Consider the following 15,780-nt stretch of genomic DNA (forward strand, 5'->3'; position numbering starts at 1 on the left):
ACTCAAGGCAATGGGAAAGCGGATAGAAGATATGACTAGATATGGCTACAAAAGAAAACCTCAAAATTTTGGAAAAATTTCTACAATGACAGAATACCACCACGGCATAATTAAGAGTACCACACAGGCTGGAACTTTGAACTCCAACCTGTGTGGTGTTCCTCGTTATCACGAGAAGCTTAGCAGGGAGCTACCGGAAGCTTTCACAGGTTGCGTATAGTGGAATGCTCCATACGGAGTAACTGTAATTGCAGCCGCGGGCACTCAGCAGTACCGACTCTTGCCTTAATACTGAGTGCATATGATGCTCGATATGACAAGACGAGTTATTGGCGCCTTAAAATAACCAATGGCATTCACGCTGCCGCTGCGATCGGTCCTATGGACCGGAACGAGTTTGCTCACCTAAAGGAGCTTGACGAGCATTGCTACCTCTACATGCAAATGTGGCTACAACAACAACAAGAACCTGAAGTGGTAACTAGTTAAAACCAGATGCACAACTCTTTACATCCAGACACCAAGTTGGCCATTAGGGCAATAATAAAATAAATATGAAATTTCGAACAGTTTTGAAAAGTAAAAAAGTTTGAGACATCTCCTAATCGCTTGAGTTTGGGCCTTAACTCAAGAAATATGTATTCAATAGAAACCTCCAGAAATATATTCAATAGATACCTCCAGAAATATATATTCAATAGAGTCATTCCCAGCAGATCTACAGACAATGCGACAATCAATCCCTCTCTTGGTGTAAATGGCAACACCACGCACTTCTCTGTCAGTTCTAAAATGTCGATTTTGCACACAATCTCGCTAACATCTCAGCTCTTACCATTTCAAATTTAAAAGAAATCCGACAAAAAGCCCCGAACTCCATCAGAACCGTCGGAACAAAAATTTCTAACGATTAAAACAAATCAATACATGAAAAAGCAAGCACAAAAAAATATAAAAAATACGACACGGAGACGTCGTTCAGAATTGTTTTCAAAACTGTCGAAACGAAAATTTTAAAATTCGAAAAAAAATCATACGACTACACGTTCAGACATCGTTTGGAATTTTTTCAAAACTGTCAGAACGACAATTGCTACAGACAAACAGTGCAGAAATAGTTGAGAATTCCTTCCAAACTATCGGAAGAAAACTTCAAAAAATACATATGGTCAGACTTCGTTTAGAATTCTTTCAAAACTATCGGAAAAAAATTCCCTCAGAATGTCGAGCAGAATTCGGAAGACTTTAGAATTTGTTCAGATTTTTCTGACAACAGTCATTTAATTTATTGGGTATACACCATATAGGGTCGAAAATGAATATGTTGATGTTTTGTTAACGTAATGACAAAATTGAAACACCCCCATCTCGGTGATGAGTACAAAAATAAACTTAATTGTTCCAAAAATATTGCTGTAGAGTTTTATAGCATCTTAATACGAGTGCCGAAACAGCGATTTTAATGCTTATGACATAAAATCGTTAAGATCTCTCGCTATATATTTTTTTTGAATATAGAAAAACTTTAACTTTTTTAAGCTCTATAGGTTGAGAAAGTATATTCATAAAAAAAATTTATTATAAAATTTTTCTCAAATTGCATATCGAATGTTAACGCCTATAGAAAATGTTACCATAACAAATGTTAAAAACTCATTTTTTCTTTAAAAAAAAGTGGTTAAAGATGTATGGAGTTTAGTAAACGGATGCAATTGATTTCATTAATACATGTTGTTAAATAGATGTCGATTCATGGATTTATACTTATAAGTTCGTGTCTTGAGTCTTTTGATTTTGTTCAGATTCTTACAGAAGTTCGTGTCTTAAGTCTTTTGATTTTATTCAGATTCATACAGAAGTTCGTTTCTTAAGTCTTTTGATTTTCTTCAGCATATTTCTCCAAAATTTAAGTTCTTAAGTACGAAATCCGTTGTTAATGTTTCGAATTAAAAGAAAAATAAAATGTTTTTCCTTTCCAATTGTTTTCCATTTTTTGTTTCCGGGTCATCCGGTTTTATTGTGATGATTGTCATCATCATGTTTTAAAAACTCACATGTTTTAAAAGATTTACAAATTATTGCGTAATTCCGGTATCCAACGGAAGTTATTCGATGGAGTACAACAATGCCTAGCACTCTCCTCAAAAGGAGTAAAAAAAAATAACAGTAACCAGAAAATCTTAAGGAAAACGGTAACAAATGGTATCTGCACATTGTACATAATTGATAATTGTAGCATTGTTAAAAAGTTGCCAACTTTTCCCTGATGGTCCGCCCAGTCAAGTGGTCTTAGTGGACCAATGGCAAACAATTGATGCTGCTTTGTTTACGCCAGACATGTATGCTTTGTCTATTGTTTGATAGTTTTAACTTTAACAAAAATGTTTTTGAAATAAAATAACCAGTTTTTGGTCACGTGCATTGAACTTGCTTTTCAATGAATTTTTGCGGAAATTTGTCTTTTCTTATTTTTTTAGGCCATATCTCCTTCATAGAGAAAAATCTAGTTTAGTTCGATATAAAGGAGTTTTAGGAATTTAGAGTGACTTTGTGCATTTCAAATGTTATACTAACCGGTAACTAAATAACATTGACCTTTAATTGATTTGTTAGTTAATATTAATTGTTGCATCAATGCAAAAATCATGTTGCATGAACATAGCTGAGGCATGAGTTGGGAACACGTTTTATTAATAGGCATAAGGCCTCTTGTGTGCCTTGTTAACAGCAAGACTAGCAATGCCTGGGGTGTTTTGTTTATCTTTCTTCTTTGTGTGTTTTGAGTCAAAACACTTTCAATTGCATTTTGCTGAATATATTTTTGTAGTCTACTATACTAAGCTGCAGTGTTTGATTTTGATACGCTTGTGTGGTTTTTGCTTCTCGTTTTACTTTTTAAGGAAAAATTGAAAATTCAATATCAGCAACAGAGTTGCTCTTTGGTATGGCCGTCTGCCAGGCTGGCTGACTGGTAAGCTGATGGAACACCATCATCTGTTATTGCAGTCGATCCACTTGTTGCCACAGAGGAGTTATAAAAGCCAATGTCAACTTCAGTGGCAATGTTAAAGGAAAGTCATATCTCAAACGTGTTGCAGCAGTAAAGTAAAGCCTTTAAGGATTTGTGGCGGATAAAAGATTCAAAAAGGATCAAAAATAATTGAAGTAATATAAAAAATTGATAATAAAAGTTCATATATAAAAAAGATCATAAATAAAAAAAAAACAAATAAGCGTATTTCAAACACAGTGCCAGTGTCGTCGCTAAAGAAATAATTTGTTAAATTATTGAAAATTGAAATTAGTCTTTTGATTTCTTACAGTGCAGTGAACAAAGTTTTAAGAATAGTAACTTTTTTCTTTTTGACGAATGATGACTTATAAGCCATAGCCTCAATATACTCGTATGAGTCATAATAAGAAATTATAAAAGTTTCTGTCCTAAGTCTTTTGTTTTTCAAAGTAAAGTTTTGCTCATGGGAAAAAATTAAGATTTTTTCTAATAAAAATATAGAGTTATTAATATTGGTGCTTCTTAACTGGAAAAATAAAAGTATTCTAAAAATTAATTGGATAAAATAGACCAACAAATTGTGAACAAAAAAATTTTTTTTTTATTGAGCTTGAAGATAACAAAATAAATCCTCAAGGAAGCCGTAATATCTAAGCCGTCTTTTTCTACTAAACATTTATTAAAAAACGGTCAAAAATGTATTAAAAATACAAAAGAAGTTGAAAAAGAGTGTGTCGCCTTTTCTCTTTTGGATTAAAATTAATGTAATCTTAGTGGAATAATTGTAAAATATACGTGCGTAGCTGATTTTTTATAGATTTGATGCTTTATAAAGCTCCCACCGCATTAAGTCTACTTTTAGGCGCTCTTGTTTTCCAATCCACAAGAAACAAAATATTAATTTAGTCATTGCGTGTGCAACACATTGAAATATCAAATTACGACCCTACGAAGTACAATACATAGATTTCTGATCGTCGCGAAATTCTAAGACGATTTAACGATGTGCGTGTGTCTATACATCCGTCCGTCTGTGTGCCTTCAAAAATTGCGAAATTTGGAAATTGAAATTTGGCACAGATCCATGTATTTTGCATACGCAGCTTAAGTTCTTTAACAAGCCAAGTCGGCCCGATGTTGATTTAGAGTCTTGAGCCCATAGCCTATTTATTATCCCAATTTGTTGATTTTCAAACGGTGAGTTCTTCTAAGCTCCTCTACATCTTTGCCAAATACGAGTAAGGCTCCGATCGGACTATATTTTAGTATAGGGTCATATAAACCAATTTTCGGTATAGAGTCTTAAGGCAATAACAGGAGCATTTTTGCAATGGAAAATTTTTTATACGAAATTTTGTCAAAACTTCATTTTTATTGAAGCTCTAAGCAATATTTTATTCCTAAAGAAATTTTTATTTTCATAAAATTTTTTGTCAACATTTTTTTAACAAAATTTTGTTACAATTTTTTTCCTGTAGTAAATTTTTAAAATATTTTTGCCCCGGGTGGACAAAAATGCAAAAATTGAAAATGAAAATTGTTATGAAATGTTTTACTTATCTTTTAAGAAGCCTTTCAAATAAAGAAGATTCAAAACCAGTAAGGAAAGGCAAAAGTCGCGAGGTGGCGACTGAATTATACCTTACACCTACCCTATAAGTACAAAGCGTGAGCAACATTTGATGGACCTCGCCGGATGTTTTCAGATACCAAAAATCTGACGATCAAATGGGAGCTATATCTTAATCTGAACCGAGTTCGATCCAGCTCCTTAGATTTTGCGAGAAAAGCGTTGTGATCAATTTTGGCAAGATTGGTCAATAAATGCGCTTTCAGTGGCTCTAGAAGTGAAAATCGGGCGATATACATATATGACAGCTATATCTAAATCTGGGCCGATTTCAATGATATTCACCAGTATTGTCGAGAGTCATAAGAAAATAAATCCTGCCAAATTTCGATAGAATCGGTTTACAAATGACTACATTATCGGACGAACATATATATGGGAGCTATATATAAATATGACCCGATTTTTTCCAATTTCAATAGGCTTCGTCTCTAGGCTGAAAAACAGGTTTGTACCAAATATTAAGACGATCAAACGAAAATTGCGACCTGTACCTTGTACACAAATTAACATGGACAGACAGACGGGCATAGCTAAATCGAATCAGAAAGTGATTCTGAGTCGATCGGTATACTTATACAATGTGTCTATTATTATTCCTTCTGGGTTTCACAAACAAATGCACTAAGTTATAATACCCTGGTGATGGAATAGGGTATACAAATATTTATATTTGAGGTCCCCCTTCAACTAATTTCATATCAAGGTTTTTTTTACAAATTAATGCTACATATTTTTTCCCCAAAAATTAAATTTTTTTATTTATGTAAGCAAAACTGATTTTTTTTAATTGGGGTACCAAAATAGAATAAGATCTTAAAGAAGACACAACTGGAAGCTCATTTATCAACGACAGATGTCACAGACATGAATTTATGATTTGTATCGATAGTTTTATATAGGAGGCAAAAATAATGCAATAGCAGTCGAAATATAAATTTTCAGCAAAGTGGATCTTAAAAGACCGACTTGGGCCGCCCTAATTCTTTTTCAGTATTCTTCAGTGAAGTGTTCTGAATCAAAGAAGCTTAAAAAGCCAGCTAGGGCCGCCCTAATTCTTTTTCAGTATTCTTCAGTGAGGCGTCCTAAATTAAAGAAGCTTAATTTCAACTGCACAAACATGCACCATTTGTATATTTTGGGTTATTTCGAAAAAAGGGGGTTCGGCCCCTTTTTTGAAACAGGGTTAAAAACTCCGTTAAATTGTGATTTTAGCATATTAAACTATTCTACAAAAATGTAAGAATACACCAAAATCCAAAACTTAACATAAACACCGGAAATCTGTTAAACGGAAAACACAATTCAGAGCTAAAGTCGTACATTGAAGTGAACGACTTCTATAGGCTTTAGAAATCTAATCAAGAGATTGGTTTATATGGGAGCTATATTGGCTTATATACCAATTTTTACCATACTTTGCGGAATTTTTCAGAGCAGAAGTTATTGTGCAAAATTTCAGCAAAATCGGATAATAATTGCACCCTCTGGGGCTCAAAATGTTAAATCAGAAGATCGGTTTATATGGAAGCTATCTGCTTATAGACCGATTTGCACCATACTTGTGGGAGTTGTTGAGGCTCTTAGCAAATGTCATCATGCAAAATTTCAGACAACTCGGGTAATAAAGGCGACGTATGTAGGCTCAAGAAGTTAAATCGGGAGATCGGTTTATATCGAAGCTATATGAGCTTATAGACTGATACCTCTGTTAAAAATTTTAGAGCTCTATGTTTGTCCAACGAATACATTAAGAGGCAACACTATGTGGCGGTCGCCCACGTTCCCCACCTCAAATTTGGATACTAAAATTTTTATTTTTGGACACTATAAGAGTACAATCGAAACTTACTTAGACTTAGACTTAGATCTGGCGTTTTTGAAATGTATGGCAAGGGGGAAGGTCCACATCCCCGTAAGATATCGAAAAGTGTACAAACTCAGTTTCCCAACAAAACCATTCTACACCATCTGTGAACATTTACGGAACATACGATACAAACAAACAAATAAACAGACAAAGATTGAATTTTATATATAAGAAAGATTTTGCTAAAAAATGTCTATTGAAAACATTGTAAACTTTGTATTTAAAAACTTTTAATTTTAAAACAGAAAAGATTTTTTTTTTTAAATTTTGTTTCTGACAGAACGATTTTAAATATTTTTTTTTGATTCTTAATTAGTTTTTCTAATCTTTCCAATTTTTTAGATTTGGTTTTATTACAGAACGGAAGTAACCAACTCCATCATGCCTTCAATCATATTTTCTCGTCAATTATTTCTGCTTCTATTGGCCTTACCGCTCAATATAATGGCTGGACCTGTGTCTAATCCAGAAGTTGCCAGTAAGTCAGCAAAAGCCAATACAATCCAACAACAACAACAACAACAAACAAATCAGCAACCAAAACCCCAAGATGCTCATCTCAATACCTTAAGTGTGTATGCCAATAATTATGATTTTCTAAGCGGCAATAATCAAAATTCCCTTAATAATGGTGAACAATTTAAACCCTCATACAAGCTACCCGATATGGAAACAAATTTTACACCCATACAAAATTCTAATAGTATAGCGCCAGAATTTACAGCTCCAGCACCGGTGCTGATGCAATATCTGCCACAAACAATCACCGAAGGTGGTATGCAGTATTTGCAATTGATACCCACAAGACCTTTGGTGGTACCCATAGGTCCCTATTTGACAAGTGGTGCCACGGCTCCTTCATTGGGTTATACACAAACCATAAGTGCTGGACATCCCTTGGAATATTCGGCAAGAGCCAATGCCATGCTGTCAACAATGCCCGTGAATATTCCACCACCAGTTCCCACATCATTGGTGGAAGTTCCTTCGCAACCATTACCAGCCTATGGAATACCCTCCTATGCTGCTCATTTGCAAGCACCCAAACAAAATTATCGCATAAATCGTGAGACCAAAGACAGACATCTGCCAGGACCCTTAAATTTGAATTTAAATGAATATATGCCAGGACCTGGACAACCACAAACTCCAATGCAACAGGCTGGTTTTGTAAGGGGAAGACCTTAAACATATGTAACACAGAGCTAACAAAGTAGTTAAAAATCCAAAACCAAATTTATTTTTATAATTATTTAAAATGTTTAATATAGACTTAAGTTAATAACCATTTTCCATTTTTTATTGCCTATTACTGTCTAAAAACAAATAAAAAGACTAAAAACGTCTTTTCGCCCTGTTTTGAAATAACTATACTTTACATTCTATTTCTAAATATTTTTGTAATAAAGCCTTTAACTATTGTATATAAGAAAAAATTAAACTGAAGATCTTATCACTTAATAAATCCTTGAGTTGAATTTTTAACCAATCTCCAATCCTATGCGTTTGTTTTTATTACAATGCGTTTTCTTTCATTCAAGTTTATGCCATGCACCTCTATGATTTACTGTGATCTTCCATTTTTGACATTGGAAAAAATATGCCTTTCCAAGATACGAAAATTTATGATGGCATGTGAAAATACGCCTTCTTTTAAGAGTTTAGATATTTTGTACAATTCAAAAGTAAACATATGAGACATTACATACAAAAATGACTAAGGCCTTCTTATTCATTCTTACGAGAGCTGCTATATAAATTTCTGGCCTAGGCAACTCTAAGTGTTGTCAGTTACAATCTGACACTTCCATTGGAAAGTTTGACATTCTCTAGCATAATCGTACTTAGAATATTTTGACGTACGTGTTGTTCACAGTGACTTGAAAAAATTAATTTGCCAAAAAAATGGATTTTCGGGCGACAACTTACACAACTTTCGGTCTGGATTATTACGACAAGAGTGTATTAAAAAATGGAGAACCTATGACCTTCAAATTTTGCACACAATCTCGCTAATACCTCAGCTCTAACCATTTAAAATTTCAAAGAGATATCCATATACGGTCTCACACGGCATATTTTTTACTAGTGCGTCGCCCATACCAGAGTCGACAAATAGTACTCGGTTTGTCCCTCTGTCTGTCCATTTGTCTGTCCATCTGTCTGTCCGTCTGTCTGTCCGTCTGTTTGTCCGTCTGTCTATCCGTCTGTCTGCCCGTCTGTCTGCCCGTCTATCTGTTTGTCCGTTTATCTGTCTGTCCGTCTATCTGTCTGTCCGCCTCTCTGTCTGTCCGTCTGTCTGTCCGTTTGTCTGTCCATCTGTCTGTCTGTCCGCCTCTCTGTCTGTCCGTTTGTCTGTCCATCTGTCTGTCTGTCTGTCCGTCTATCTGTTTGTCCGTTTATCTGTCTGTCCGTTTATCTGTCTTTCCGTCTATATGTCTGTCTGTCCGTCTATATATCTGTCTGTCCGTCTATATGTCTGTCTGTCCGTCTGTCTGTCTATCCGTCTGTCTGTCTGTCCGTCTATCTGTCTGTCGTCTATCTGTCTGTCCGTCTATCTGTCTGTCCGTCTATCTGTCTGCCCATGCTAATTTATGTACATACTACAGATCGCAATTTTTATCAATTCGTCTTCAAATTTATAATTTTTACCTAAAAACGATTCTGCCAATTTGTACTAACATTGCAATAATTTGCTCATTTGTAATCCGATCCTTACGAAATTTGATACAAAGTATTCTCTCGGGACTTTTGAGATTATTAATGGATTTGATAGAAACCAGTTTAGATTTGGTTATAGGCTCCCTTATATATTCGACCGATTTTATGTAATATTGCACTAATGTGATCATTTGATTTTTGAAAATTGGTACAGATTTATATATATCTCTCGTATATATGTTTGCCCGATGTTCACTTCAAGAGCCCTTTCAAGTGCATTTATCAACCAACCTACTCAATATTTTCCACGTCTATGTTTCTTCTATGACTTTCACCAGCTCCTAGCTCCCATATGTACGTTCGCCCGTAATATTGCAGTAATATGTAAATTTTTTAAACGATACTCAAGCACATACCTTTCTTTAATGAGTGTTGTTGTTGCATGACTAATTTTAACTTATAAAGTCATAGTTATCAAAGTTGTGCACGGATATGCCTGACATTTGGAACGGATTGTTTCATCATCGGTTCCGAATTCGATATAGCGTGCTTATAATGATATCCGCCAATTTAACGTAAAGGTTTAGTGAAGGATATTATAAAGACGGCGTCGCCCCAGTTTTGCTTTGCCTTAATTGGTTTTCTACCGTTTTGAAACACTCCCATTTCCTCGAATTATGATGAATTTTTAACACTTTACAATTAATAATAAAAATATATGCTGCATTTTACACGTGCTCCAGTTATACATGTTCCACATTGCCTACAGCCATATACCTCCTGCAAAGCTTAAATCAATGAATTTTGTAACCAAAATTGTAGATAACCCAAATCGGCATAATCAACAATGAAAAAAATGAAAAATAAACAAAAACCGAACAAATGTTTATAAACCTATTTAATCGGCATATAAAAATTGTTACATTTACCGCAAAAAAAAAAATTATCAAAAATTTTTGTGGCCCAATAATCCCCTACACAAGAAAAAAGTCAAAACCAAAAAAAACGAACATTAAAAAAAGAAACTAAGAAAAAAGTAATGAACAGCAGGTGCCTGTGTTCCTCGCACACAATTTGATAAAGGAGAAATTAATCAAAATGATTTGTATGGAATTTGATTTGAATAGTTAGTTCAAAACTTTTAACTAATTCCTTTTTGAACAACCCATCATCATCAACACTTTTATAATGATTCGGAAAGATTATAAAGAGTAGTGGCTTCATGTGCCTCAATACAAAAAAAAAAAAAATAATATATATTTGTGCTTGTGCACTAATTATTGCATATTTATGGCATAATTTTTCAAACCTAAATGCAAATGATTGAGGATTTGAATGAATGGATTTGAAGATGAATAAGATAGAATACAAAAACCATAAATATAAATGGAATTACACGAAGGGGCTTAAGTAATTTATCAAAAAAGAAGCTTATAACATAGAAAGAGAAAAATAATTTTAAAAGCTGAAGTTGATAACCAAAATAATATTTTATCAATTATTTTATGTAAAAAAAAAATCATTTAAAACTTTCCTTTTGAATTTTGTATAATTTTTTACATATAAAAATTAAAGATTTTAAATTAATATGTGTTTGACATAGGCTGAACTTCAAAATTCCTATATAAATAAAAAAAAATGTTAAAAATATTATTAAATTTTTTTTGTGCTTAAAATTGAAAAAAAAACAAAAAAAAAACAAAAAAAGTCAAAAAAAATTTGTTTTTTTATCTTCTTATTGTTTGTCTGTTCCGTATAGACTCAAAAACGGCTGAACTGATTTTTTTCAAATTTTCAAAGATGGTGCATAATTATTCCGTGGTGAAAATATGGCACTACATTTTTTGATATCTGAAGGGGGGCCGGACCCTCCCCCTTACCATAATTTTCAGAATCGCCAGATCTCGAAGATGGATTTAGACGAAATTTTGGGTGATCTCTTATAGTAGCCTACAAGCAAAAATTTGGTATCTAAATTTCGGATGGGGTACCTAAGGGGGCCGCCCCAACCCCAAAACCTACCCAATATATATATATATATAGACCAATCACGACAATATGGGACTCAAATGAAAGGTATTTAAGATTAGAAAACGAATCTGTTATCCAATTGTCGGACCAAGTGTTGGGAGCTCCACCCCAACCCCCAAAATGCCCCTAAATCGAACATATTTACCAACCATGGCAATATGGGACTCAAATAAAAGTTATTTGCGAGTAGAATATGAATCTGATATCCAAATGTGGAACCAAGTGTTGGGGGGGCCATCCCTCCCCAAAAACACCCCCCAAAAAGGACAAAACTTACGACCATAGCAATATTCGACTCAAATGAAAGGTCTTTGGGAGTAAAGCACAAATCTGATATCAATATTCGGGAAAAAGTGTCTACAGACGACCCCACCCCCATAATACAACCCAAATAGGACGTATTTGCTTAGCATTGCAATATGGGACTCAAATTAGAAGTATTTAAGAATAGAACACGAATCTGATACATATTTTTAGGGTCAAGTCACTGAAGGGCCATTCATCCTCATCCTTCTAGACATGAAAAGTATTTGAGATAAGGAAATAAATTTGCTATCCAAAATGGGGCCAATGGTTACATGGGGTTCAAATTAGTTATATTTGAGAGTAGAGTACGATGCTGATTTATTTTCAGCGCTAAGTGTTTGGGAAACTACCCCACCCAAAACACCTCTAAATCGAACATATTTACCGACCATGTCAATGTGGGCGCAATTGAAAGGTATTGGTATTGTAAAGCACGAAATTTTTACCCCAAAGAGTAAAAATTTACCAACCTTGATAACCAATTTTGTGACCAAGTGAGTGGGAGTCGCCCCATCCAATAAACTCCCCTAATACTAATGGCAAATGGGGTTTAAATGAATGGTATTTGAGAGTAGAGTATGATGCTCATATTTTTTTCAGGGCCAAGTGTCTGGCGACCATCTCCCGCACGAAAACACCCTTAAATCGGTCATACATATTTACCGATATGGGAAAGGTATTTGTGAGTAGACCACGAAATTCATACCCACTTTCGGGACCTTAAACCCTCCAACCACTAACCTGGGGGCCTTTCCACTCCCAGAAGGCCCTCAGGCTCAAATAAAGTCTTTTAAGAATGGAGTACATCTAACTTCCAAACTTAAATGACATTAAACCCTCCGAGCGAATTCGTGGACCAATAAAGCTCATATGGGATTCAGATAAAGACATGTTATAGTATTAGTCAAGCGATATACATATACTCTTTTCGTAGCATAGCATTTAAAAAGTCCTTTAATTGACGAAAATAAATATCCAAAGGATAATAATAAAGTAAAAAAAAAAGGCGCAGCGGAGTGGGCCCGGTTCAGCTAGTTTTAAATAAAAATTTAAACTTCAATCCTTAAAAGCAAATAATGATGATTATATCCTAAAAAAATTATTGAATTCTATGGTTGCCCAAAAAGTATTTGCGGATTTTTCATATAGTCGGCGTTGACAAATTTTTTCAACGGCTTGTGACTCTGTAATTGCATTCTTTCTTCTGTCAGTTATCAGCTGTTACTTTTAGCTTGCTTTACAAAAAAAGTGCGCGAAATTTTGTTTACATTTGTTTGTTTGGCGTCAATTTTAATATGGAGTCCACAAAGGAGCATTTTCGTCATATTTTACTTTATTAATGTATTTCCGTAAAGGAAAAAACGCGGAGCAGGTTGCTAAAAAGTTACGAGATGTGTATGGTGATAAAGTCTTAAAAGGAAGACAGTGTCAAAATTGGTTTCGCAAATTCCGTTCAGGAGATTTTTCACTTAAAGATGAGCCACGTTCAGGTCGGCCAAATGAAGTTGATGATGACCAAATCAAAGCATTAATCGAATTGGATCGTCATGTAACTGAGCGTGAGATAGGAGAGAAGTTAAATATACCAAAATCAACCGTTCATTATCACATAAAAAGTCTTGGACTGGTGAAAAAGCTTGATATTTGGGTACCACATGTATTGAAAGAAATTCATTTAACAAAACGAATCAACGCTTGTGATATGCACCTTAAACGCAATGAATTCGATCCGTTTTTAAAACGAATCATAACTGGAGATGAAAAATGGATTGTTTACAACAACGTTAGTCGAAAACGATCATGGTCCAAGCATGGTGAACCAGCTCAAACCACTTCAATCGTCAATCGTAAAGGTGTCATATTCCACCAGGACAACGCTAGACCGCACACATCTTTGGTTACTCGCCAAAAACTGAGTGAGCTTGGCTGAGAACTTTGATGCATCCACCATATAGCCCTGACCTTGCACCATCAGACTACCATTTATTTCGATCTTTACAGAACTCCTTAAATGGTAAAACTTTCGACAATGTTGTCGCAATCGCACTTGGTTCAGTTTTTTGCAGATAAAGGCCAGAAGTTCTATGAGCGGGGAATACTAAATTTGCCAGGAAGATGACAAAAGGTTATCGAACAAAATGGCAATCATATATTTGATTAAAGTTCATTTTAAGTTTTAATCAAAATGCATTTACTTTCTTTTAAAAAATCCGCTTACTTTTTGGGCAACCCACCTATGATGAGGGCTCATATTAAAAATTTTCTTGCCACTCTTTTAAAAATGATATCCAAATTTTAGCTAATCTGTACTACCTACCTTTCCTTCTAATTATAATTAAAAAAATCTCTTCCAAAATAATTTTGTATTTGATATATTTTTTATCATTTTTGAATTCATCTGCAATTGAAGCTTTTAGTCTTCAATGGCAAAAGTTAATGAGGCTTCCTTTCATCTGCCTAAATGCATGGCTATGATTTTAATTGAATACTCAATCATTTGCTGTGGTACCAAATTTTTTTCTCTTCATTAATTTTGAATCTCGGCTATTAAAATAGAAATAATGCATTCATTTTATGATTTGTAATTTACTATGTATTTAATTATTCAATACATGCATCAATATTGGTGGAAGGAAGTCAAAGAGGTTGATTGGTATGCTACATACAATAATAATTCGTAGGGGTCTTTAGTGTAATAAATTTTGGTGAAACCATTTACTACAATAATTTTGTTGAATTATGGTGATTGAAGTTAGACGTCATTATGGCAAGGTGCATGGTGCATAGGTTAAATAATTAGAAAAATGAGAATAAGAGGTTAAATAATAGTAATTATACTTAGTATTGATGAGATTTTGTTTAGTGTGTTTGGTTGTTAGTGAGCAAAGGAGGTCAAGTGGGAAAAGGGTTTGATCTTTAACACTATAAGCATTGAAGTGCAAACTTTTTTTTACAATAGTAATAGATTAGTAATTTATATTAAGTTGTTCATTCAACTTTGGGTTTCAAGGAAATTCATATTGGAAGATATACGCCTTTTCTTATAATATTTAAGGACCAAAAATTTCCTCTATTTTTTATTATTCCCTCAAAGGGGAGTAATCTGGACAGTTTGACCATAAGAATGCATATCACCTGAATGAAAGATCTTTATTGATTACAAAAAAGAGATTGCTAGACACACAGGCGGATGAGACACAGTACCAAAACTTCATTTAAACACTTGGACCCAAAAGTGCATATCAGGTTCGTTTTCTAAATTTCTACTCAAATATATTTTCTTTGAGTCCCATATTGGGCTGAGCGGTACATATTTCGCAATTTTTCGTTTGTTTCCCATTTGAGAGGATCTAAATGATCGATGATTTTTTTTCGACTTGGGGGGTTTTATGGTGAGTGGCTCCGTATACAGATTAGGTTAGATTAAGTTTAAGTGGCAGTCTGCCATCAGACTTACTTAAACTTTTTCGTCCATTGTGATACCACAGGAACAGAAGAAGAAAGATGCCTTCTAGTTCCTACCGTTGAACCATCCAGATCGATTTAAAAACCCAATAACTTGCGAATGTTCACATACGCTAAATTAGAACTCCTTCTGATTGCTAGTGCGGGAAACACACACAGAAGGTGTTCTATAGTCTCTTCTTCTTCGATATCCTCATAGCTTCTGTAAAAGTCGTTGCTGGCAACCTTCAGTCTATCAGCATGTTTTCCGATTGGACAGTGATCTATCATGACGGACACAATGACTGAGAAGTCTGATCCAGCAAAACGGTAGACCACTTCAAGTCTAGATTAGGCCACATAGTTTTGGAATGCTAACAGCCCCCTGTTTGTGACCATCTATCATTCGTTGTCCTTCGGGCTGGTCCTGAAAACTTAGCTTACATGTCGATTGAGGCATACCCACAGATTCCAGTATCCCTGAAATGTGTAGGGTAGTTCCTAGTCTCGCAAGATCGTCCGCTTTACAATTCCCTGGGACATCTCTGTGGCCCGGCACCCAGAACAGGTGAATTTTGAACTGTTCAGAAATCTCGTTGAGAGATCTGCGACAGTAGAGGGCGTTTTTTGTGTTCTCCAGGGATTTAATAGCTGCCTGGTTGTCCGAGAAGATATTTATGCCAATCGTCGTAATGCCATTGTATCTTAGCCATTCCACCACTTCCTTAATTGCTTGACCCACAGTGGTCGGGTAACCTTTTCGATATGACCAGTTCCAGATCTTTAGAGAACACCCCAAAGTCCACCTGGTCTCTTAGTTTGGAA

At 34.7% G+C, this 15,780-nt stretch overlaps 1 protein-coding gene across 1 annotated transcript; it reads left to right on the forward strand.

Annotated features, from left to right (window-relative positions):
* Positions 1 to 6,834: 6,834 nt before the first annotated feature.
* LOC106087853 (uncharacterized) lies at positions 6,835 to 7,769 on the forward strand. The gene has a single exon (XM_013253042.2). It carries the CDS (start codon positions 6,895 to 6,897, stop codon positions 7,699 to 7,701), a length of 807 nt encoding a protein of 268 aa, XP_013108496.2. The 5' UTR covers positions 6,835 to 6,894; the 3' UTR covers positions 7,702 to 7,769.
* Positions 7,770 to 15,780: the final 8,011 nt, after the last annotated feature.

This window comes from Stomoxys calcitrans, chromosome 4 (genome assembly GCF_963082655.1).
Source record: "Stomoxys calcitrans chromosome 4, idStoCalc2.1, whole genome shotgun sequence".
Classification (NCBI taxonomy): Eukaryota; Metazoa; Arthropoda; class Insecta; order Diptera; family Muscidae; genus Stomoxys; species Stomoxys calcitrans.